General features: G+C 42.3%; 1 protein-coding gene across 6 annotated transcripts in view; it reads right to left on the reverse strand.

The window, feature by feature from the left end:
* KALRN (kalirin RhoGEF kinase) overlaps nucleotides 1-24,438 on the reverse strand; it is a 515,818-nt gene that overhangs the window by 94,734 nt on the left and 396,646 nt on the right. For all 6 annotated transcript variants that reach the window (XM_062579292.1, XM_062579294.1, XM_062579296.1 and 3 more), the window contains exons 34-35: nucleotides 3,412-3,441; nucleotides 1,624-1,870 (exon numbers count right to left, since the gene is read on the reverse strand). In XM_062579292.1, the coding sequence (XP_062435276.1) occupies nucleotides 1,624-1,870; nucleotides 3,412-3,441 (277 nt within the window). The remainder of the gene's footprint in view (nucleotides 1-1,623; nucleotides 1,871-3,411; nucleotides 3,442-24,438) is intronic.

Genomic DNA, 24,438 nt, shown 5'->3' on the forward strand with positions numbered 1-24,438 from the left:
CCTGACTATTGTACCACGCACCTACCAGGCACATCTCTTGCTTCTGGTAACTCCAGGCAATGACCACTCTTATCCAGGTTGGGTTTATTTTCAGCTTTAGTTTTCTGTTTCACAGATATTAACCTGCACGTAAGTACCTGCAGTGTTTCTCAGAGGACAATCTGGTACTGCCTTCCAAAGAAGCAGAGGACCAGGCCAAGTTGCTGTGGCAGCAGACCCAAAAGCCATGAGACGCCAGGAGGTCTCCAGGTTCACAGCTGGGATGGGAGGTAGCAGGTCTGAGCTAAATGTGTGGGAGGAGCTTGGAGTCCACAAGGCAGACATCCCGCACAGCCAGCAGTGACTTCACCTCTTTCCTTTTGCAAAACAGGGCAAGGAGAAACACTGCTGAGAGGATCAGCTCTGAAAGGAAAAGCACAGATCTCCTTCCCCCGATTTCGTTCAGGCTGCTTCTTAACGGAAACTCTTACTCCAGGTCTTTAGCACAACAGAGGCCCCAGAGCCTGGCCTTACTCTCTATTTTCCTTGGTGTGTGCACAGCTCCCATCGACAGCAGTGGGAGTTGCAGGCGTGGAACAAAGACAGAATAGACCTCAGCTTAAATGCTTTTTCTCAAAACAAACAAACCCACCAAGCTTAATTTGTTCAAACAAGAAAGGATCATATTCTATTTCCCCTACTGCAGAGGGAAAAACAATTTTAAAAGGCTAGTTCAGGTTGCAGGTTTGAAGTCAAGAATGGGACATTAGGAGCCTTTTCTCCCTGGGCCTTACTGGCGCTGTTTGTGGCTGAGCTAGGGTGCAGCGATTCCGTAAGAGGGACCTGCTCTGGCCACGTCAAGTCGAACAGGTTGTGGTCGATCATTCTCGAGTATTTCCTATGTCTTGTTGCAGGGGTGCTATACGTGGGACACACATTACTCAGAACACCAGACTGAACAGGCCACGGACACCACAGAAATGAACAATATTTCACCACTCACTGCAGATGTTCATATGAAAAGGCAAGTTATTTTCTTTCAAACTGACATGAACACCTAAGCTGTTAGATTAATACCGGTGACCTGTTTTGCTGCATGCTAATTGTAAAAGATACTTTCCCTATTGTATTGTACCATTACACACACAGTCTCCAATTCACTAGTCAATAAAGTGTACCAGTAGTCACTGGTGGTTTGTTTGTAATAATAGGTAGACAGGCAGCAGGGAAGTAGTAGAAAACCACACATTAGTGTACACTGTGACATTCATAAAATAACATATCCATGATTTGGGGGATCCTGAATGTATATGCAACTTGGCTTTCCCTCCCTCTAGGCTTTTAGGCACTGAAACCCATCCATTTAGTATTTGAAAGGTCTCATTTTTATCCCAGCATCTCATGACAATAATGACCGCCACACAGCAAAAGACACACACATACAAACATTGATCCATGGAGATGGAGCTAGGCTAGAGCGGTGCTGATTCACAGAGACCCATTAACAAAACTCACTAAAAACTGAACGGTCTTTTGCTTATGCTGACTGCTTGAAGACAAAAACAGCCCTAGCAGCTTTGCACTTACGTGATACAAAGGGGGAAATCTTAGAACAGTCTTGACATCTGCCAGACTGTTGCCTACCTTTTCCTGAAGGGAAGAAGCAGTCCATCTCCACGCTGCTCCGCGAGTGGGAAATGCAGAGAGCGCTGCTGGGGACCAGGCCTTCCTGAGGCGGGCTCCGCTCTGTGGTGCGCACCAGACACCAGCCGGGCCTTTCGCTTGGCCTCTCCAGCAGCTCCACGGTCTGCCCAACTTGAATGCTCAGCTCACTGCTGTGGCCAGCTGTGAAGTCCTGGAGCACCACGGTTAGTTCACAGCCTCCAGACAGCTGTCCAGGTTTGACAGAAAAGAATGGGAATAGACGTTAGAGCACGCAGGAGGAAGCCAAATCATCTTTATATTATATTTACACTGGCAAAGGTAGCATTTGTATTCCTTAGAAGCCAAGTTAATAATTTCTTTTGTCAAAGTTCAAAGTATTATGACTCTCGTTTCCTTTAGTTCTTATTGATACTGCTGGACTGAACTGAGAAATCAAAAGCTACCCACCCAGTAACCTTTTGAATGCTGCCATTTTCTAGCTGTGGGTGGTTATTTATTAGGATACTTGCTATTTTATTACTTCAGCTGCTTGGGTGACTTTCTAGAATGGCAGTAGCCCAGGTCTCCTCCACACTCTGCCTGATAGCAGGACAAATTCCAACTCATTCCTGTACAGCATGAGCTAGACACATTCCCAGATGCCATCAGTGTGGAAAGGAAACAGCTATAAGAAACTGTTTGCAAGAAACATGCCCTCATCTTCCCAGACTTGCTGTAGGGACCTCTTAGGAGACTAAGGAATGCTGAGGGGGTAGGTCAGAAAAGCTCCTCCCATGCTCTCTGATAGAAAACAGAGATGTAAATATATAAATGTGGAGTGACCGATTATATGCTGACTTCCAGGATTTGTAACTAAGAATAAATGTATCATCTTACTTCCATACTGAGTGCTGGCAACCCACTGCTTTCCTTTAATCTCACACCATGCGACTCTCAATGAACAATACTCGTCTCTGTTTAACCACAGTCTCTATATAACTAGAGACCTGATATACAAGTGTTTGTGTATATAGCAAACTGTAACAGGAAAAGTGATTCCACAAGCAGCAGTACTAATGAAGCTTGTTTTCTTACAGATTTGGATCTCGTAGTTGGATTCTCTGGTGCCAAAAAGGTGTGAGCACAAATGTAAGCTTTTTCCGGTTTCTAACCTTTCCAGTGTGGATTCCTTAGAGTCTGCCTGTCATTAGAGGCCCTTGTTTGGGTTCTTCTCCTCCACTTGCTGCCTGTTTCCCTGAAACATGCAGGGATCTTTGAGATTCTTACTCTACTGTCAAATTTCATTGGAATTAGTCCACTGATTGAAAAGTTAATAAGATGAGAATGATATACAAGGTAATTCAGAACAGTGTAATCATGTAAATATCATTTTCTCAGGATATCAAGCTAAAAATAAGCATATTAGAATGTTTTCAAAGAAACCACTTGTAAATACAACTAAATTGGGACAAATCTTGTAAGATGCTAAGTATCCCTATGAAATCACTGAGAACCGGGAGCTGCTTCTCAGCTGGAATGGGTGAGCCCCTGAGGAGCGCACCTTCCTACATTCCTCTCTACAGACTTCGCTCCTTGCCTGGCACAGTCTCACAACCCCTTATCTTAGCCCGCGCAGCCTCAAACACACACTCCCATGGGAACAGCCTCTCTCCCCACTTCAGTGACATAGGCGTTTGTGTGTCTAAAGCAGGCATGGAAGAAATCCCGTTCACAGTTGCCATATTTACAATTACAGAAAGGGATCAGTGGACAAGGACTGGTTCTCACCTGTCCTGTGTCTCTGCCGTAGACGAAATGCTAGATTTGGGGAAGAAGAAGGAAACATTGCTCTGAAAGATTATTTGTAAATAAATAGAAAAAACAAACAAAACAAACCACGGCAGCTGTTTGAGGCCAATAAAACGGTCAAGAGCGCTAGCGTTAATCCTGGCAGAAAGCGCTCAGTTGGTTGACGAAAATGCAGCAAGAGTTCAGTTTAGCACCTAGCTAAGCAGTTTGTCAACAAACTCATCATCTGTCACACTGACACAATCTCCACATAACTGGAATACAAACATCCACAGGTATTGTAAGAGTAAGAAATTGCAAAAATACTTGCTGAGATTTCTTTGCTATGGATTAATTTGAGAAGTAAAAAGTTTTTTTGATCTGATATGGTATCTGTGAGATATTTAAGGCTCAAGAAAACCCTGATTATTTCTTGGCAAATACATTGACAAATCTCTCCAGATGTGATGAATCACACTTAATTCTTTCACTACTTCTGGCTAAATAAGTTTTCTTTCCCCTACAGTATGTTATCTGTTACATTTTCTCTGAAGATAATCAAACTTCTCCTTCTTCTAGGGGAAAATATGTGAACAAGTACTCTGCTGTATCTGCTTCTCCTACAGAGGTTAGTTTTAAGCATCTCATGCCCTGCACTGAAGTGCCACTAGGTGTCCGTGTTCGCCATCACACAGCAGGTTAATCTGCTGTAAGGAATTAACTCTCTTGTCTTCAGACCAAGTGCTTATCTACATATGAGTGCAGGTATGATGTGTGGGCACAAAGGTCCTGGCAGTATGTTGTCCTGAGCTCCCTTCAAACAGGAGCCCAAGACCCATCATTTCAAATGGCATGGACAGGGAATGTTCCAGGGTAGTCAAAGCTTTTCTTCAGATGACCCGTTTGATTTCTGAAAAATAATCATTCTTATTGTTTAAGCAGGAAAGGTGAAATAGCCCTGAAATATCACAGGGAAAAAGGCCCGGTAAAGACATTACTTTGGCAAGTGCGGGACCAGCAAAGCACTTCCCAGGGTGTCAGCCTAGGAAGGATTGCCCTGAGCAGCTCCCCTCCTGCAGCTTGCGCACAGCGGGCTGAGGAGCAGCTAACATCCAATCAATCAGTCTATCACAGGCTTCTGCCAATCCCTTTTCAAATAACTAAACATCTGTGACAAAAGCAGATGCTTCAATCAGGACAACACCTGTAAACGTTATCCCAGATAAGGCATACGTGCTCCATGACTCTCAAGTGCCACATAGCCCCAAGCTCCTCTTTTCTCCGACTCATTAGAAACAGCTACTTAATATAATGAGAACTGGAAGTAATCATCACCTCTGGGAGCTGCTCAGCACGTGCTGTGATCAAACTCTTCTTCAGCAGGGGAGATATTCACATTCCCTTGGCTACAGAAACCTATCTTTGATGTTTGAGTTAGGAAGCTAACCTCTCTTGGCTCCCTTTTATATGTCGCTGGTTCCTCTTGGCATCCTGTGGACAGAAATATGGACCAGGGCATGCCCCCACGCTCCGACTCACTGCTGGAGAAGCCAGTGCTAGAAAGGCAGGTCCTGATCGGTGACCTCTGGAGGACTCGTGCCCAATTTGGCAGCAGCAGATGGCACTCAGATTTGAGCCGAGGATACGTTTGGAAGGACATATTTTTGGAAGGAAAGACCTTGCTTTGGCAGGAGGTATGAAGCAACTTTCTTTTTGCAGGTGCAGATGGCAGGTGCAAAGAGCTTACCCAGCCAGGTGCCCACAGATTAGTTTTAGGTACTGATGGTGGTCACAAAGACCAGCAAGGGTCATTCTTTCTTTTGCAAAGTATTTCTCATGCCTGTTCTGTAAGTGTCTTATACATCACCACATCACACAGAATATTCACTTACCAAATTAACCCAAAGCAAAATAAATCTCTCTAGAAAGATTGTGTTACGCTAGTATGTATAGAATTGGTAAGCCACTTAAGAATAATGCAAATACATCTGATTCCCGATGAAAGAAATCCTTTCACCTGTGAAGTGTTTCCTCAAGCTATTACACATCCAATTTGTTTTTAGAGGGGAACTTTACAATCTCAGAGAAGTACATCGTACCTCTCTCTACTTCTGAGTATGCAAACTGGGACACGGAGGAGTTACTGGTTTCTCACATGTTGTATTTGGTTTGGAAAGAGAAAGAAAATAGAGAATGCCCTTGAGGTTTTACTTCACAGGTAAATGGTTTCATATTTTAGTCTGTGACAAGTTCACTTTTATTATTCCTGTGATAAAACCCACCATTACAGCTGTTAACTGGATACATTTAAAACTCAGACACCAGTCTAATCTGTGTATTGTACAATGGGATCAGTGAGAGAGATTAAAATAAACATAATGATGCAACACACCTTGGCAAAGCACAAAACATAACTAAAACATCTGATGTGGGGACAAATCTAATGAATTATACAGAAAGGAATGTAATTTCTGATGACCTTAAAATAAGAAGAAAAGAGACTGGCAAAAGCAAATAGCAAAATGCAACAATGAAGCAGAAGGGCCCCGAACAGTTTGGGGTGAATGTGCCCTACGTTCTGAAAGCAGCTAGCGAGAGCCCTGCTTTCCCTCCACACTGCTCGAAAAAAGCAGCTGCCGCAGCAACAGCAGCTGCCTGCTGCCACGAAACCGTCTCCCTCTCTCCGCTTTCACTTGCACCGGGCTGGAAAGTGTAATTATGTATTCAATGCATAAATGCCCTCACCTCCTGGTGCCAAAGCACATTAAGCCTGAGCTAGACTGGAGTCCCCTACGCCACCAATGCCTGCAGGGACCTGGTCATGCAGTGGTTGAAAATTATCATCTCTGTGGCTGGGCTTTGCTCACCAGACTCTGAGCAACCATGTGAGCATTTTACTTAAGACACTGATTCTGATGAATGGATTTTGTCATGACTTACATGAGCCCTTAGAACCTTTTGCTTGGAAACACGTAAGGTGCCTGGCGACCCCAGGAGGGTGAAATGCAAGCCACCAAACTGATTCCAGATGTGGACACGTCCTGCTGTCAGGGCACCCAAGCTGCTCCAATCACAGGAGCCAGCTAAGCTCCAGGGACCAGACGGTACTGTTTAGTGCAGGATTACCAAGCACTGATCTGTCCTGAATCACAGCATGTGTGTGTGGCCACTGCCGCATCTGTTTGATTTTCAGCTAGTGCCACAGCCAGCGAAAGCAAGGCTGAACACTAGCAGCTTATTTATCATTATATTCCGGATGGAAAAGACCTGTTAGGTTACAGGCTGTCCTTCCTTCCTACTAGAATACAATTTAACTAGTATTTAATCCACTCCAGTTTAAAGTGAAGTAGGAATGAATAGCTCTCTAACAGGATGAGCAGGGATTTGGGAGACATGGATTTCTGGAGAAGGATTCCTCAGGCACTTCTCTGCTAGGAAACTAAATAGTTTTTATCCTGAAAACTGCAATGGATCTCACACTGGTTCTAAAAGCAAATCCAAGCTGTGAGAGGTAGAGAACTGGTGACAGTAATACTGTGGTTGTTGTTGTATCAGCAGAAGCAAATAAATGCATCATCCTCAAACAAATTCAACAGCATTTCAATATGCTGTTTCTGCAAGAGTGTAAAATGTTGGTATCCCCTTCTGTGGTAGAGCACAGTGATTAAGGTTTTAGTTCTTTTATACCTAAGATCTTAAGCTGTTACAAGGGCTCAGGAACTATGCTGTGGTCTGTGACATGCAAGGGCACATAACAGAGAGGATGGTCACTCACGGTATCAGTGAACTGCACCTGATGCTCTTGGTAGTCTCTAAGAGCCAGATTGCAACCAGGGGGTTGCAATGCTGCTATCTCCTCTCAGACAGCCCTAGGGCAGATGCTGCATGTACCTGCATGGGTCCCCATCCACTGGTTCTGCATTTGAATTGCCAGGCTGAGTGCTGAGGAATAATTTCTGCTCAAGCAATCCTGTTGCCAGCTTGTGAAGTGAGGTAAACAAAGCAGTCATATTTGTGGTTCTCCGTTTCCAAATATGTACATATTTTGCTCAGACCCTTCTCAAAATTGAGTAGTAACAGAGGCTAGGAGAATAAGTGTCAGTGTGTTATATCACTTCTCTCACATTTGCCTCAAGTCCATTTGAGTGCCACACTTTCCAAAAAGCACAGGAAGCTGAAGCTGAGATCCCTTTGCCAAAGCCTAAAATTCAACTGTTGCTGCGTGCAGGGATTAGACTGTCAATTGTTTGGCCTAAAGGCTTGCTACTGCCAAAGTTGCTTTGTCAGTAGGTAATACATAAGTGTCCTTTTGTGCATTTTTAAGCTATTTAAAAATAGATTATAATGTAAAGAACCATGACCAGCCCAACTCATTATGCTAAATTATGCAGTGTTCTCCATTATTAAAACTGTTGGATTATTTGTTCATATTTAGTTTTTTTTTTTCCTTTTCTGCTCCTAAAATGCTCCAATTTCATCTGGAATATATTTTTCAATCATAAAACTAAAATGTTCAGAAGAAGAATCAACAATGGACAGCATCTACAGATGTAGGTAAAAATCAATATATTTCAGGTAGGTAAGAAGTTGTTTTCTCTGTACCGCAAATCTCAAGCCAACAACTGATTTTCACTCAAAGAATCGACAATGGAAGATGAATCTATATCAGGGTTAGAAAAGCTACTTGGAGTATTTAACTATTTAAAAATATGTCAACATCATCACAGAAATCCACACTAGATGGTTATTTACATATATTCAACAGGACACAGACCTCTGCTAGTTTAAACAAAGCTTTCTGTGTGGTGCTGTGTTGTGTACTAACATAAACTGCTAGTTTTCTCTTGCTCTAATGCTTTCTGCTCATCTGGTTTTGGATGGCAGCCAGTTTTGGATAGAAGCATTTAGTCACCATAAACAGCCTATTTCAATAGAGTGAGAGAGGCAGTAAGAGAAAGAGTGGGATTTGCATTCTTATCAAGGGATTAAAAAAGTGAGTAAGATACTTAGATGTTGATTCTGTCTGCAGTGAAATAAATCCAAGAGTTATCACTCTGGCTGGGGGACAGCTAAAGTCTAGAAATCTTCTCCCCTGCAGAATTCTTTATGAAAATTTCTGTAATTTCACAGAATTTTTCTTTTTACTGGGAGGTTAAAGAGAGATTAAATCCAGAAGAAGCCTTCGAGGAATTTAAGAACTAGAGAATTGCTTTCTTTTTATTACTTTGTAGCTGAGTCTGTCTGCAGTGCAGACACTGAGTCACCCATGTTCCTTCCTCTAAGCTCTCTGCAGCTGAGGGATGCTGAGCAGATAGCTCTGGCAGTTCTCGAGATTGCTTTGCTATATCAGTATGGAGGTGTTTCTATGTGGATAGACTGTACTTCAGGAGCTATGAGCTGAGCCAGGAATAACATCATCATGGTTGGTAGAACTGCTCCAAATTCAATTTAGAATCGGAAACTCGCTGAAGGATACCTGGCTAAACTCTGACAGCCCTTCTTGGTCCTCAAGCCTCTATATTCATCCTTCATTAAGATGGAAATGATTCTTCTCACTCTTTCTGTTTTGTTTGACCAAATGAAGAGGATTGCTGCTTGAGCCCTTGCTTCATAAATATGTCTCTTTATGTTTGAACTATCAGTCAAATGTGTGTCTGGAATCATGGTGACAGCCTTGTAGCCCAAAGGTACCAGCTTTTCTCTTCTCAGTGAGGAAATAACAACAGAGGTATTCAGATGTGCAGCATTCTATAAATCAAAATATAGTATGTTATTCCAGAGCAGGAAGAAGAGACAGTGATGGCATATGGGACCTATAAATATGCTAACAGAAAGGAAATCTGGTGTTATCGTCCCAAATAACATACACCTTTCCTGCCCAGCATCCCTTGCTGGAATCCCTACTAAACAACCATATCCTGGCTGTGCTGAATTTTGGACTCAGAGATACGCTAAGACATCTGCAGAACAGCTTAAACAGAGCTATCTGATTTATTTTTGGAGCCCTTTTTTCCAGAAAATAAGACCAGTACATAAAGGTGATCAGGCTTTGCCCAACAAGCTAAACAAGAGCAACAATCTGTGGTTGATCATGCGCTGTTCAGGATTTTCTCGTGGCATCTGACTGATACCTGAATTCTATTCCTTTCCCTGAAGAAGCACACAACAGGGCAGATGTCACCCGCCTCCCCTCGGTGACACATAGCAGCTCCCAGTGTTTTAGAGGATGAGAAAAGGATTGGTGAAATTCTCCAAGATAAATACACCTTTTGTGTCTCATATCCACAAAAGCTTCTAAACTCACCCGGTGTTAATATAAGTACATGAGCCTGAAAATCTGAGAGTAATGACTAGTTGCTTTCTTTCATATGTCTAGTGCAGTCTGAGCAAAGCAGACAATCTTGACCTAGGAGGTCAAGGGTTTCCTCCGTTAAAATATGACTCATCAGACCTCATCTCCCAAGATACTGCCAGTGAGTACACTAGATCTGATCATGTATTCTGACCAGGGACTTTATAACACATCTCCATGTACAAATAGCACATGCAAAGTGTGCACAGTAAAAGGTTTATGCAGCTGATGAGTTTAAAATAGAAGCAGAGTTGTCTGCATCACATATGTGGTACCACTTGAGGGGGGATGAGTTCAATTCTAACAGCAGCTTTAGAAAGAAAAGCACGTACAACGGGACAGGCACACGTGCCTCTGCAAAAGGGGAGCACTGTGCACATCTCCCTTTATCTAATTGGGGAGTTCTGCCCTTGCCAGAGTTTTGGGAAGAAAGGAATCAAGTCACCTTCCAGCAGCCCTGTAACTTTTCAAACATTGTTCACAACTGAGTACAACCCCCACTATTTGCTTGTCAGAAGAGAATCTACGATTCCCTGATAGTACGTTAGCTACATCTGCTTTTAAATTAATTTGAAATAAAAATAGTATCCTGAAGAACCAAGATGACTGGGTCAGAACTGCCACTACAGAGACCTCAGAGTGATGTCCTCTTGGGAAGGAAGCAAATGATGTTCACAGGAAGAAGAAAATAAGGTCACTCAAGGGATACTTTCAAACAGAGCAAATCTCAGTTTGTGTCACTGGATCAAGTTTGCTGATATAAATATCCCCAGAATATATTTCCTTTAAAATCTAGATAATTATTGTAGATAGGTATGTTGCTGTCTGCACAGTTATACTTCTAATGAAGCTACAGAAAGTGATATAATCTCTAACCATATCTGCAACATGTCCCCCTCCCCTAGTCAAATAAACCCCAGACAATTCCAGGACAAGCAGTTGTAGATTCTTTCAAGGCTGGTTATTGTTTGTTTTTTTTTTTTTTTTCTTTTCTTTTTTTTCTTTTTTTCTCTATTACAGTCCTGCAGTAAAGAGTGATGCATGAAGACAGAAAAAGGACAACCTTGTACTTTCACCTTTATCCCTGCTGGCATGCAGGGATTAGGATTTAGTGGTTAAGTACCACTGGGTTTCAGATGCATGTAAGCCTGATCATATTAGATAGCCTCCTTCCCCAGTGGACAGCTACGCCTCACTCGCACCGTGGCCAAGAACCTGCCTTCCTGCCTCTCGCAGCAGCCCAGCTCCGGCAGTGCCTCTCTTCACTAACCTGCCTCCGTTGTTCCGGGGTCTCCTGAGACAGACACCCCTTCGCAATGAAGACCAGGTTTCTGAAGGGAGTGTGGCTGAGGAGCTGGCAAAGATCAGAAATGTAAAAGCCTGCACTGACGCTTGGTAGCACTATAGGAAACCACAAACTCTCCTCCTTCAAGGATATTAGCTCTTCACAACGGGTAAGAATCTGAACATAGAAACCAAAAACATGATGAAGGATTTAAACTATCCCCTGATGTTTTTTTTGCCCAGACTCCTGAATTCAGAGAACAGATGTTTTATATAACTCTGGCTTTACTTTTAATTGGAAGAGATTATTCGAACTATGTCTAAGCCATATGGCTCTGTAAGTCTGACTCCCCTCTGCCACTGCTGAAGAGCCTAGCTTGGCATCCTCCTCCTTTTCCAAGTTGTTTCCTTTCTACAGATTTAATAGCTGCTATTCTTCATTTTTATTGTGGGTCCCTAGGTCCCATTACTATAAATCAGGGCCTTAGGCCTAGAATTAACTCAAAGGTGGATTTAGATAAATTGCTGGTAATAATTTTCAGTAGGCTCGTCTAATAGCATGTAAAGGCAAATTCAGATCTGAGATTACAGAAAACGCATCTAGAGGAATGAGTGCAGTGAGTGGCACTTTTCTCAAAGCTGTGCCATTTCAGCTTTCAGAAAGAAGACCTGGTCCTGACTGGCATGTTTCCTTGCCCATTTACTCCTCGCAGGTGTTTCAGTGCAGAACGGGAATTTCCAAAGGGATTTATTATGTACTGAAAAACCAGTGCCCATTACTGACACTGACTGTTGACAACGCTAGGTACCAGGCAGGCCTCAGGCTGAACAAATGCATGATGACAGAGCGCGTTGTGCTGTCCCTGGCGTCCACACAATCCACCCATCTTTCATACCAGGAGGGGCAGAGGGGCCTTTTGCAAACGCAGCTCCACTCGCCACAGCTTATCCATTTCGTGCTTACTTTTAACACATGCAAAGCAGCCCGTGAATTTTCATCAGTTGGGAGTGACAATGCTTTCAGTAAAGCCTTCAAGAGGCTTGGGCTGAAACCTGAGTGCTGAACCCTGTTTGGTTGAGGCGGTTGCAGTAAGGGGCTGGAGACAGCCAGGCAATCCCATGGACCTTTCTCCCTCTCCCCCAACTCTTCTCTCCAATGCCTATAGTTCATTGGTTGTTATACTAAAGTCTCATCATGACGACATGCTCCAGCTGAGCATTCACATTAATCATCACTTGAGAACACACTATTCCTGTTGAGAATAGGCTCCTTGTATGAACTCTGTGTGAAGTATGCCCCTTCCCAGCTGAAGAGTTTGCAAAAACGTTGCATACCCATGCTTTCCATCACTGTTTGATGCCATGAAAAGAGGGTCTCAAGGAATATGACCACTTGTGTTTGAGTCCTCCCTGTTCCCTGCCCTGTCCACTGCATCCACTGAGCCTTTTCAGCATTGCTACATCCTTTTCAGCCATAGTAGTGTGTTGTAGTTTGACTCCCAACGGTTAAATCCTAGAGCTCTCATTCTCCTTTCCATAATACTGCTATTTACTTGATGTGACCTCATTTGCCAAGTGATGTAACAGGGTACATGATCGAGCCTGGCACATCTAAGCAAATGTATTCAGTGGACACAGACGTCGCATTATGAAACAAAAAATATCGCTGAAAACCTGAGCAGTGCAAGAGATTACAACGGCCTTCATGCAGATCAGATTACCTAAAATAGCGCTGAAAAGACTTTGGCTGCAGTCATATGCTTCGCTTTTTAAAAAGAAAGGCTGTTGCTTGTACTACTGTAATGTAACTCTAAAAGGAACCAGCAGCTGCAGGTTTTGAATTTTATCATTCTTGGCCTCTCTGTTCGACAGAATTGACTGGAGTATTCCCAGAGGACACTTCTCCCATAAAATTGTTCTCCTTTAACTACAAAAACAAAAAATGGTTGCAGACTTTTTTTTATGTTTTAGTTTCTAAGATGGTAATAAATTCTCTTGCAAACAAGAACATAAATCTAAAGAGTCTGATAATGGATTGGACTTGCTTTATTTCAGCTGATAGGAAATGTTCATTGACTTTGCCATTTACATTTGCTGTCATGTCATAAGAGAAGGCTAAATATGGATCAATGAAGTCCAGCACAAACAAGTAAAAGATTGAGGGGAACCTAAAAGAACTTGCTGTGTTCATTTATCAAAGGATGAACAGAATAACAAGGGCTATTGTTAACCACATTCCCAGTTCCTGCTTCAGTTCTTTCACTGAATACACTTCAGATAATATACTCTGCCCTGTGCAATTGCTGTTACACGTAAATGGTTCCCTGTTGAATTTGTTTCCTTCTGTTCTTGCTAGACTCAGTTCAATCAATAAAGAAGCCTCAACTTTCAAAGACAGATGTCTATGTTTACCCACAACACTCATGCATGTGTTAATTTTTGCTCCTCCAAACCGCATTTCTCTTTTGCACACAACGCAGGCAGAGGAAGGTGGTAAGAACCGAGCTTCAAATATCCTCAGGCAGTTTAACAACATAAAATGCAACAGTGCCCAAGATAGAGAAAAAGATCTGGGTAACCAACAGTAAAATTTTCAGCAGAGATCCAAGCACATGTAATGGCTGACATTATTATATCCAGTGTGTCTCTAAAACTATGTGGAGGACCTGTTCAGCTCAACTGAGAGCTCCTGCTGGGATTTCATGGGCACCTAGGAGGACACGAGCTAAAGTTAGTGAAGTTCAACGTGAATTGAACACTTGCTTCTTTTGGGTTTATTTTGAAAATCCTCGACTAAATCTCTGTTCAAGCCTTACATGGTAGATATGTGCTCGGGGACACAAGGATATATTGGATACTTTTTTTTTTTTTTTTTTTTTTTTTGATAGTAACAGGCGAATAAAGATAAAGCAGATAATAACTAATGAAAACAGGAGAGTGAATCCATACTTTAACAGTGGGTCTGACTTGCCTTGTTTCAGCTAGGCTAGAGAGTGTAGGGAGCAGATTTTGAAGAGGCAGGTGGTGTGGCCCAGAGCAGAGTGGTGTCTAGCTGCAGACGAGCAGCAAGTGGGACATCAGGGGCCTGTGCACAGAGTGGGGGAGGCAAGGGAAAAGCACAGGGCTCTGGCAGACCTGGGCTGGAGAGATGGAGAACAGATGACAAAGAATTGCCCTGAGGGTGGAAGACAGTGTAATGCCAACAACAGTAGTTAGCCACATCAATCAACAACCCTCAGTGCTGATCACTACTGATAATGAAATTCTGATATAAAACCTTGATTCACTTGAAATGCTTCCTGAACTGCATATTGGAAACCCATACAATGAAGAAAGAAATCAGTAACTTTTGTTGCACCTTCCTTAAACTCCACTTATTAGTTACCCTTAACATCCACAGCCTATCTTCCATGCATGTGTGTATATGGTATTAACATTATATTACTTACAGTTACTTAAACTGAATAGCCAACAAGATGCTTCCTTGGCTGAAATCTCCTCTTCCAATCATACCATTGTGTCCTCTCAATAAATTTTGTTTTGCTAGCTAAGATATTATTTCCTCATCTATGCTATAAGATTTTTGGCATAAGCATCTGTTTCCTTTCATAAAATGCTAGCGCATTTCGGACAAGAGTAATAATGATAAACAATAAGTAAGTAAGCAATTTCCTCTACCCCAAGCAATGGAGTAACAGAACTGCCTGTCCAAACCTCATTAACCCCCATCCAACCTAAAGGAGCAAATGCTGAAGTGCTCTGGTTTCCAGAATGATTCCTAAATGGAGTGAAAACATGCTTGAACTAAAAAAGAATGAACTTAGCCTTTACTGTATGAAAAATGATTTTACTGAGGCATCACCAAGCAGGACACTACAATTATGAGCTTGTGGCTCTTTCAATAATGCACTTCTGCAAGAATATGATGAAAACACAGTGTAAAACATCTTTCATTCTGAGGGTTAGCACACAAGGCCTTCACAGGTAATGACCCTATTAAGAGCATGTACATAATTTATCAGAGCCCGTACTCTTTCCTTCTCTTCTCTGATTCCCCTTTCTATCTTTCCAAAAAGAAAATTACACTATCACACTGCACTGTGCTGTACCATAACTAATGCTTGGACTAATCTAAGGTGTGGATAAATGAACCCACCTCTCTCCTAGACCAAAGGTATTCCAGCAGCAAGATGCACCATAGAGACATGGAAAAAGAAAAAGTGAAGAGAATCTGAAAAGCCCCTCTAGAAAATAGCAGAACTCAGAGGAAACAGTGTAGGAACAGGTAGGTCTGCTCCTGGCAGACAGAGAGGTTTCGCCCGCGCCCCGGCCCCACCACCCAGCTGTGTGAAGGAGCCCTCTCCTCCCTCCTGTGCTGACAAGGCCCTGGGCTCCCCGGGTCTGCCTGAACTCTGCACCCGGGGAGCAGCCGGGGTGCTCCCTGGGATGGCGCTGCACAGCCAGGGGTGCCTGGTCCCCCATGTCGGGCTGCGGCTGCTGGGGCCAGGCAGCAGGAGAGTGGGCAGCTGTCTGAGAGATGAGGCCCTTCCCTGGAGTTGCAGCTAACCTGCTTTAGACGGCTAATGCTGGATAGGGCAAATATCAATCAAAATGACCAAATCCTGACTGCTTTCTAAAATGCTTGAGGTTTTCTGGTTTTCAAAAGCGGAGAGTGCTCTTTCAGCTGTAGCAGTACAGCCTTTCAAACCGCTTTCCAGCAAAACGGGCTTGAAAGAGAATGAAGTGATAGAGACAAAGATTAGGAGAGCGTTTTTTGTTATAAATTTTTCCTCTTTTTTTTTTTTAATCCCCCAAAAATCTGACGAAAGTTTTGGCACTGACGATAAAAGTTGAGGGAGAAATGGATATGTCGGTACACTGACTTCCTAAATGTCTCTTTCATGCTCTACCTTGAATTCATTGAAGTTGATGTATCATGTACACAACTGTAGGTCTAAATCAAGAGAGCACCTGTGCACATGTACAGACCCAGTCAGAAAGTCAGTGGGGCTTAAACTGTAAATTACATTCTTTCTTAAGTCAGGACTGATGTCAGTACTTGCAACCAGCAAAAAAATAGAAGCAATCCTTGAAAATGGAGAAGCATTAATTACTTCGTCAGACCATTTGATCACACAGTTCTGCAGTAGCTACATGGGGCTCTACCTTAGGGCTGGAGAAAGGGATGGAGCCAATGAGAAATAAAAGACTAGGTTCCATCCCCCCATCCGTATTTATTCCCTCTGTGTTATACTGAGCATATACCAACTTCGTTATAGAGACCACACTCACCTCCAACTGACTGATCTTATCAATGCCTGTAAGTACCTGAAGGGAAGCTGTCAAGGGGAAGGGGACAAACTCTTTTCAGTTGTCCCATGTGACAGGACAAGAGGCAACAGGCAGAAACTGAAGCACAGGAAGGTCCACCTGAGCATGAGGGGGAATTTCTTCACTGTGAGAGTGACAGAGCACTGGGACAGGTTGCCCAGAGAGGTTGGGGAGTCTCCTTCTCTGGAGATCTTCAAGGCCCGCCTGGATGCAACCCTGTCTACCATGCTCTAGGTGACCCTGCTTGAGCAGGGAGGTTGGACTAGATGATCTCCAGAGGTCCCTTCCAACCCTACTGATTCTATGATGATATCAGTGATGAAGTCAAAAGAAGCACTTTCAGAACTAGGCCATGCTCTTCCCATGCCTTGGTTTTCCTACCAGTGACAACAAGAGCTCTCAGTCTTATTACAAGAATGTTTTCCAGCCACAAAGCCCCCAGAATAAAATTAAATGATAGTACAGAGATTGTAGATCATACAAAATAACTGTTTTTGTTAAGCTGCTATATTTGAAATCACTGGTGAGGAGTTTAAAAAAAAAACTGCAGAGGAGTGTACAATATTTTCCAAACTGAATACAAAAGAAAGATTATAGTGCTTGTAACTTCCAGGGTATATACACATACTCACCACAATGGCAATAGTACTAATGTAGTTAACTTTGTTTCTTTCACATGATGGACGATTTTCACCTTCTACAGAAAATAAAATGTTTATCACCGAGTCTTATTCTACCTCCTGGAAACTGGGCAGTCACTTGATATCATTCATCTCTATTAGGTTGGTATGGGTTATCAGTTGAACACTCATCTTAATTCATTGGCTATTTGGGAAATCACAGTCCCAGATGGTTCTCTCTCTCAAATCACTTCCACTGCTCTCTGGCTCTACTTCACACATTTGGCTTATATTTGTACAGTAAATGTCATTTATGTTGGCTGACTCCAGTTTCCTTTTCTGTTCACCAATGTCATTTTATGCAATTCTTTTTCTCAGTCTTAAATCCGCTTTGTAACAACAGAATTTGAATCGCCACTCATGTCATTAAGCTACAGGCCTTTCTTCTTCTCTTGCAAACTGAATGATAGGAAATTCCCAGTTTTATTCATATTGCTTAGCAATGACCAGGGCACAGTTTATTAGCAATATCATGTACTAGCATAGCCAAGAAATGAAGCTGATGTCAATTCACGTTTTAGCCAAGGTAAGAGAAACTGTATCAACTATTGGCACAGTGCAAAATCTTTTACTGATTCAAAGTCCACTGCAAACAACTCATCTATGTATATGATTTCACTAGTTCACACAAACAGCCCAGGAAAAGTGGCCTGTTTTCTTTATTAACATATTCTTCTTGTGAAAAGAAGTAAGCTTATTTGCAATTACCAGAAATGGGAAAGTAGTCATGTACATATGGAGAGCAACACTGAATGAAATGAAAAAGTGATCTACTTTCACTTTGCAAGAAGAAAACATAGCCAATCAACAACAATAAGCACAAAAATGTCAGAGTTAAAAAAAAATGGCAGGAAAATAATCATTCCAAATTGGCTACAGCTTTTATAGATGTGGCATGCTAAATACACGTTGAGCCTTCCCTCTTTACAGATGTCTTTCTACAAAGCTGCTTCAATGGAAGCCAGCAAAACCTTCATTCCTAAGGAAAGCAAATATGCTGACAGGAGCTGGTGCTCTTTGGCACAAGCCTGCTCTTGTCACCTTCCACAAGGGAACCCTAAAACGGAGGCTTTGTAGGACAGTATCGATAGAGCAGTAACCCTCCTGGTCAAATGCCTCTTAGCTGAATTTCCAAGTGACTGAAAGATTCCCCAGCTCACTGTATGAGTCTGCTACACCTCAGCAAAACTGCCCCGGGACTTGAGCTTTCTGAAAGTGCATCCAAAGTTGCAGGGATGGAAAATGCAAAAACGGACATACCTTCCCCTCTGGCAGTTCAACAGGTGTGTGCTAAATTAACTAACACTGTCTTTGTGCCACTGCTGCCTTGACGTCATGGTTACTGGGTTGACAGCAGGTTTCCATGACAAACGAGAAAGCTGATCCATTACCTCCCCTTAGGAGGAAACTGCAGTGCCCTCTCTCCCATATTGTGCTAGAACCGCCCAGCTTTTTTTTTGGCGCATAGCACAGAGGGTGCATTTTTTCCGACTGATTCCAATTTATCTCCACTCTGGAAAAGAGAGATCAAGTTGTTTGTTGTTTCTCCCCTAACTAAAACAGAGGGTGTCAACCTCACCTCCCTGTGATTGCACCCAGCCCACGGTGCTTTTGCAGGCTGTTGACCACCACGCTGAAAGAAGAAGAGATAACATGGAAAGAGGACAAACTTTCAAGCAATGAACAAAAACAGTATTAAGTCATTTGATTCTCTTCTGGGCTATAATTTATTACCTCCACTAGCAGACATAATAGTTAGCAGATGTCTAAAACATCTCGTTTTGAACTTTGCTTAAGATTAAAAAGAGATTTCATACTGTTCAAATAGCAGCTGCAGAATGAAATAAGGTTTCCTTCCTAATGCGACAGAAATGTTCATCTTAGCCTTAAGAAAGGAGGACTGTTTTATATTCTGTAAATATTGAGGGAACTAAATTTCTGTGCACAGGCACCCACACATTATAAACTTTTTATGCCTCTAATTATCAGTAACTGACAAGAAATAACTGCAGGGGAAAAGGCAGGACTGGCTGCCTGAATGCTGCGTTCAGGCTTCGGTCAGGGTTTTGCTACAGCTTACCCCAGGCTTAAATCTCACCACAAACAGGAGAGGGCTAGAACAGTTTGGCCACGAGCAGCAGGTTAGCAGACACACAGGGCCAAATTTCACAATTCTTATTAATACTATTCCTATTGCACCAAGAGAGAACCCAGCAATCCTCAAAGAGGATCATGAGCTGGATACAGAAACAAAACTGTAAAATCTTCAAGGTAGCAAAGGAAAATGTTTAATGACACTTGTGCCACCCTGCTAGCTTTCCTGCCATCCTGGCCCCAGCAGGGATTTTACCATGCACAGCAATGCACATTCTCCCTTTTATTAAGCACTGGGGCCTGGTGCTAGTTTGGCCTCATTGTCACAGCCCCTGTGAACCCTCAGTGCCTCCTGAGTCACCCACTTCTTGTTCCTGCAAAGACTAAGCTTCAGGCAAAGGCTTACTAGTTAACTGAAACAGGTGGCTCAGCTTCTGATTTGAGGAAGCTAATATACAAACAGCTAATTTAAAAACAAGTTTAGATCACAAAGCCAATTATTGTTCCCTTTCAGGCTGCACTTATTTCCTCTTTGCTCGGCAGAGCAGACACTTCCTGAGCTTTTCATGGACTCCTCGTATTTGCAGGTTTCCCGAAGGGCACAAACAGGTATCTTCTCTTATGTGGCACACAGTATCAATGCAAGAAAGATTTTGTAAGATCTGCTGCAAAGATGGTCCCAACCTTTACGCATCTGGTTTGAATTTGTATTTTGTATCCCCTTGGAATATACAAGATTTTTCCTAAGCCAGGCTTTTCCTTGTACATGTTTCTTCTGATTTTAGTAACATAAGGTTGTAATATACTGCTCTTGAACAGATGTGATGTTGGAGCCTATCCCGAGGAGTATGGATCACCTTCAGAGGAAGGCAAACTCCAACCCAACTGTGTACTGCTGTCTTTTGGGAAGACAAAAGTCTTCCTTTTGACTCCTGTTGAGACCATTTTAAATCCTGCTGCATGACAGCTGATTACCACTGATGTGGCTTGTAACGTTAAAGATGTTATTATGGAATATGAAAATATCCACCACTTTTGAAAATACAATCAACATATTTTATTCATTGTCCCAGTGAGGTTCACAACTCTAAGACCTTCAAACCAGCGCAGGACTTCAAAACATACACAGAACCTCGAGCCAGTGTTAAGTCTATTCCTATTAAGCAAAGCACAGCATATGCTTAACATTAGGGGCATGTGCTTAATGGCCTCATGAAACAAGGCCTGTTTTACGAGTCAGCGCAAGCAATTTGCAGCTCTGTGTTCATCTTCCTTACACCTAGCAACGTACCCATGAAATTACAACAGATCAGAGCCCTGGTCCCACCAGCGGGGTCGTTCGGCTGAACGAGCACGGCAAGCAGCACCCGCTCAGGGCAACCCAACCCTCTCCAGCCCCAGTGACGAGCCCCTGCCAATATGCTCAATTTACAATCACCAAACAGGCGAATAAAAAACAGCGCAGTTAATTAAACACCATAGCCGTTTAGCTTAAATAGACTATATGCAGGAATAATACCTGCAGATGTTTTTACTACAGATTCACAGTAACTTCACTGCTCGCAGCAGGTATCAACACTCCTGACTCAGAGAACACATTGCCTGCACATATTTTTATTTAATTACCATCATTTTCAGAAATTTGCTCCATGGTGCTCAGAGTGGAGTCATTAATCTTCAGTAATCTTTTTGAGCAACAATTTCAACTTTTATGAGCCTGGAAGCCCTTTCTAAAGCAGGGGCTGTATTGTTTGAGAGTTGTATTTTATGCAAGGCGGTTGTCATGGTAACACGACAGAGATGGGAGAACCCAAACAATAATTGAGCATCAAAGAAATTAGAAGAAAATTCTCAACTAGGTTCTGTATGAGAGCCATAGGCTGTCCAAGCTGCAAATTTTAATGCTTAGGAAGACTAGATATTATTATAAGCTCTCTTGGGGATGGCTGTATTCCAGTAATGCATTATCACTGATCTGTTCCCATTATAATCCATCTATTTCACTGAAAATGACATGTTTGTGGAGCAGCGGAAAAGCAATCTGAAAAGGAACAATTGCACATCTCTGCATTTGGGAGAGGAAAGAGAAAAAGCGAGGGGGGAAGAAAGGTTATAATCAAAACTATATTTCAATAGCAAGCCTGTCTGTTGTAAAAATAATAATGGTCTTGGCTAGCTGCTTGTTGTGAAATAATGAACCTTCTGCACCTTTATAATATTATTACAGGCATTCTATAGAGTACCCTAATAAAAATGGATGGCTAACTAAATGAGAAAAGGCTGCTGCATTGTTTTACAAGGCAATAATCCAGTTCCAGAACACATAAACTGTAAACCCCAAACCAAAGAGTTTATCCTAAGAACACAACACATCTTTACTGTTATTGTTACTCTGTTGCTCTCGTATATGTCTTCACAGATATGTTTTCAAAATGATTAAAATCTTAAAGTTAGCAAAAGAGCAGAGCACAATTATGCCTCAAGCAGCACCAAGTGCCCCAAACTGTTATGAACCTGAACAAAGGGAAGATGCTTTTTCACATCTACAGGAACTGGTTTGCTGTGATCATATAGATACGAAAGGTAAAGAAACCTAGCAAAAGTCCCTGAATTCCAACTCTACCTCTTTTCTGGTGTCTAACTTAGACCATCTCCTATATCCCTTCTGCATCTTGGAAGCAGGGACTGTGGCAGTCACCTTCTTTTCATAAGAATGAGCATGAGCTTAGTTTTGAAATAATTCTTTTTTTCTCTTTTTTAAAGCAAGAAACATTCAGATTGAATTAGCATTTTTCTAGCAATGCAATAGCCACAACCACCTTTGGTGAAATCATCAATCTCCTTAACACCTTTTCTAGCCCCTGTGTCTATAAGTGTGGATGATGCTCCTTGTCCCAAGACAGATGAGATTTCAATGCATTAGAGTTCCTCCCGTTTATCTGTGCCACCAGTACCACGTTATTCAGAACATCTGTACCAGTGGCCTGTTCTCATTTTTCCTGACTGCTCACCTAGCTGCAGGCATTAGCAGCGTGACTGCATCTTTTCAGCTTTGCCGCTGATGACTAGTAGTCCTTGTGGAGCAGAAGCAGTGGTGCCCAGCTCACTGCAGGTCTGGGCAGTGTGGTCCGTTACCAGTGGCAGAGTAAGTGTTTCGGAGGCTGAAGCATCTCTACGTCTGTCAGCCATGCTGATTCTCTAGTAATGCCTGTGTCCAGAAATGCATGTGTTTGTGCTACAGCATTTCTCCCATCTAGAGGAGCTTTTGCGTCTCTCTTTTTACCCTTATGCATATTTCCATGAAGCCCATAGAAATAATCTTTGTGATCAGCAGATCTCACTGGAAATTCATCCAGTGGGTTCAAAATTTATTAGAGGGCAGAGCACAAAGATGTGGACAATGTGAAAGGAAACCTTATTCCCTTAGGAAACTAAGTTAAAAAAAAAAAATCTTTGCTTATCACAAGGTGAATCCCTTAAGGACTTCTCTACAAACTTGACTGCCTTACAATAATTTTATTTTTATCTACATCTGCCAACTAACCATTTTCCATGCCATTTTTATTTTCTATTGTTCTACTTTGTTAATAAAAATATTACATGGCTCAAGTCAAATGACCACTGAGACGCTAATTCCTCTATCACCTGTATTATAATTTCATTAAAAAATATCAAGCTAGTTTATTTTCTATAAAGAGATTCTAAGTGGCATTACTGTAATGAATTTAATCCACTGAAGTTCTATATTAGTAGTTTCTTTGTTATTCATGGAATCAATATACCAGGTTTGCAAGTCTGTTTTATTAACTAAAAATGAGATGCAACAGATTCTGAGAAGTGCAATCTCTTCACCGAGCCACAAGGAGAAGAAAGGAGATTTGACACTTAATTGTTTTACTGTTTTAATTTTCAAATTTAAATTCCATTTTCAAAAGGCCAAAGCCTTTTCAGGATCTTTTGTTTATATCTTGTGCTGGAACACAGATACCCATCACTGCGTCACTAGTAACCGCATCAATTTTGACTACTGTAAGTTGGACAATTCTTCTAGTTTAAGAGACTCTGCTATGGAAACTTGCACAGAAATTGGAAAACAGTCGCCCTAATGGACATGATATGGAGCATATATATGAATGCAGATCCCTTGTCCCATTGTCACTGGACAGAACCAAATGGTCCCATTCCATTAACACCTTTAAAAATCGTCTTGGAAGAGAAGTCAAGGACTGACTGTGCATGACAGCTGACCTATACTTTAATTTTAGGTGTGAATCCTACAGGCTGGAAATGACTCACAGTGGGTATAATCTGAAGTTGCTCAATACAAGCATATACGTGCACGCGCATGTGTGTGTCTGCTTATTGGCACACATTGCAGTCACACGCACAGCTCACGGGTGGTGTTTACAGCTTCCGGATATGGGACTTCCACTTATGTACTAACACATCACCCCCACTGCCTATGATGCAAGACAGTCTATGATATAACAGCTTGTTTTATTTTATCAATCTCTGATTCAGTGTGCTTTGGCTTTATTGTGCCTATTGCATATGCAATAAGGCACTCAGCGATGTTTCTTCCCCAATCCACTCTTAGCTGCTTCTGCAGTAATAACAATGCATGATCTTGGACAATTAGGCATGTGATTAATAGCTGCTCAGATTGCTTTGGCAGTTTTAGCATATGCTAATTGAGCTAACAAGATACTAAGTACTCCAAGGTGTTACGGAGGTATTGTAAAATCAAAAGCTCTGCTGTCATATTCATTCATTCGTTACTCATGATCTGTAATTTACTTGCAGTGAGACTGCTCCAGATTACAACTTTCCAGTCATTTCTCCACCTCTGCTGTAAAGACATTAGCACAAAAGCACAAAACGCATCCTTGAGTGATACTGTCTCCTTTCTAGAGAATGAATTTCAGTCAACAGACTCTCCGGTATCTTTGGCTGGTGGGCCCCTTCCCATGGGTTACTCTCAGCAGGCTTCTCTTAGGTGAGCAAAGTATGTTTGGCCAGTTGCAATCAGTCTGCCATAGGGCTGTGGCCCTGACAAGGCTTTGCCCATACATCTGCTCTGCAAGGGACCCCTATCCACGGCTTGAGGCAGCTCAGCCCGCCCTCCAGCTCTCACAAGTGCCCTGCTTGCTCCATTTTACAGATAGTCTCAGAAAAAATAGTCAAGTGACTCTACACATAAGCTTACAGAACAGAGTAGAAAGTTGAGTATCACTTGTTCCCATTGCCAGTTTTGCTGAAACACTGATTTCTCCCGTTAATGTAAGT

Source organism: Rhea pennata, chromosome 6 (assembly GCF_028389875.1).
Source record: "Rhea pennata isolate bPtePen1 chromosome 6, bPtePen1.pri, whole genome shotgun sequence".
Lineage (NCBI taxonomy): Eukaryota > Metazoa > Chordata > Aves > Rheiformes > Rheidae > Rhea > Rhea pennata.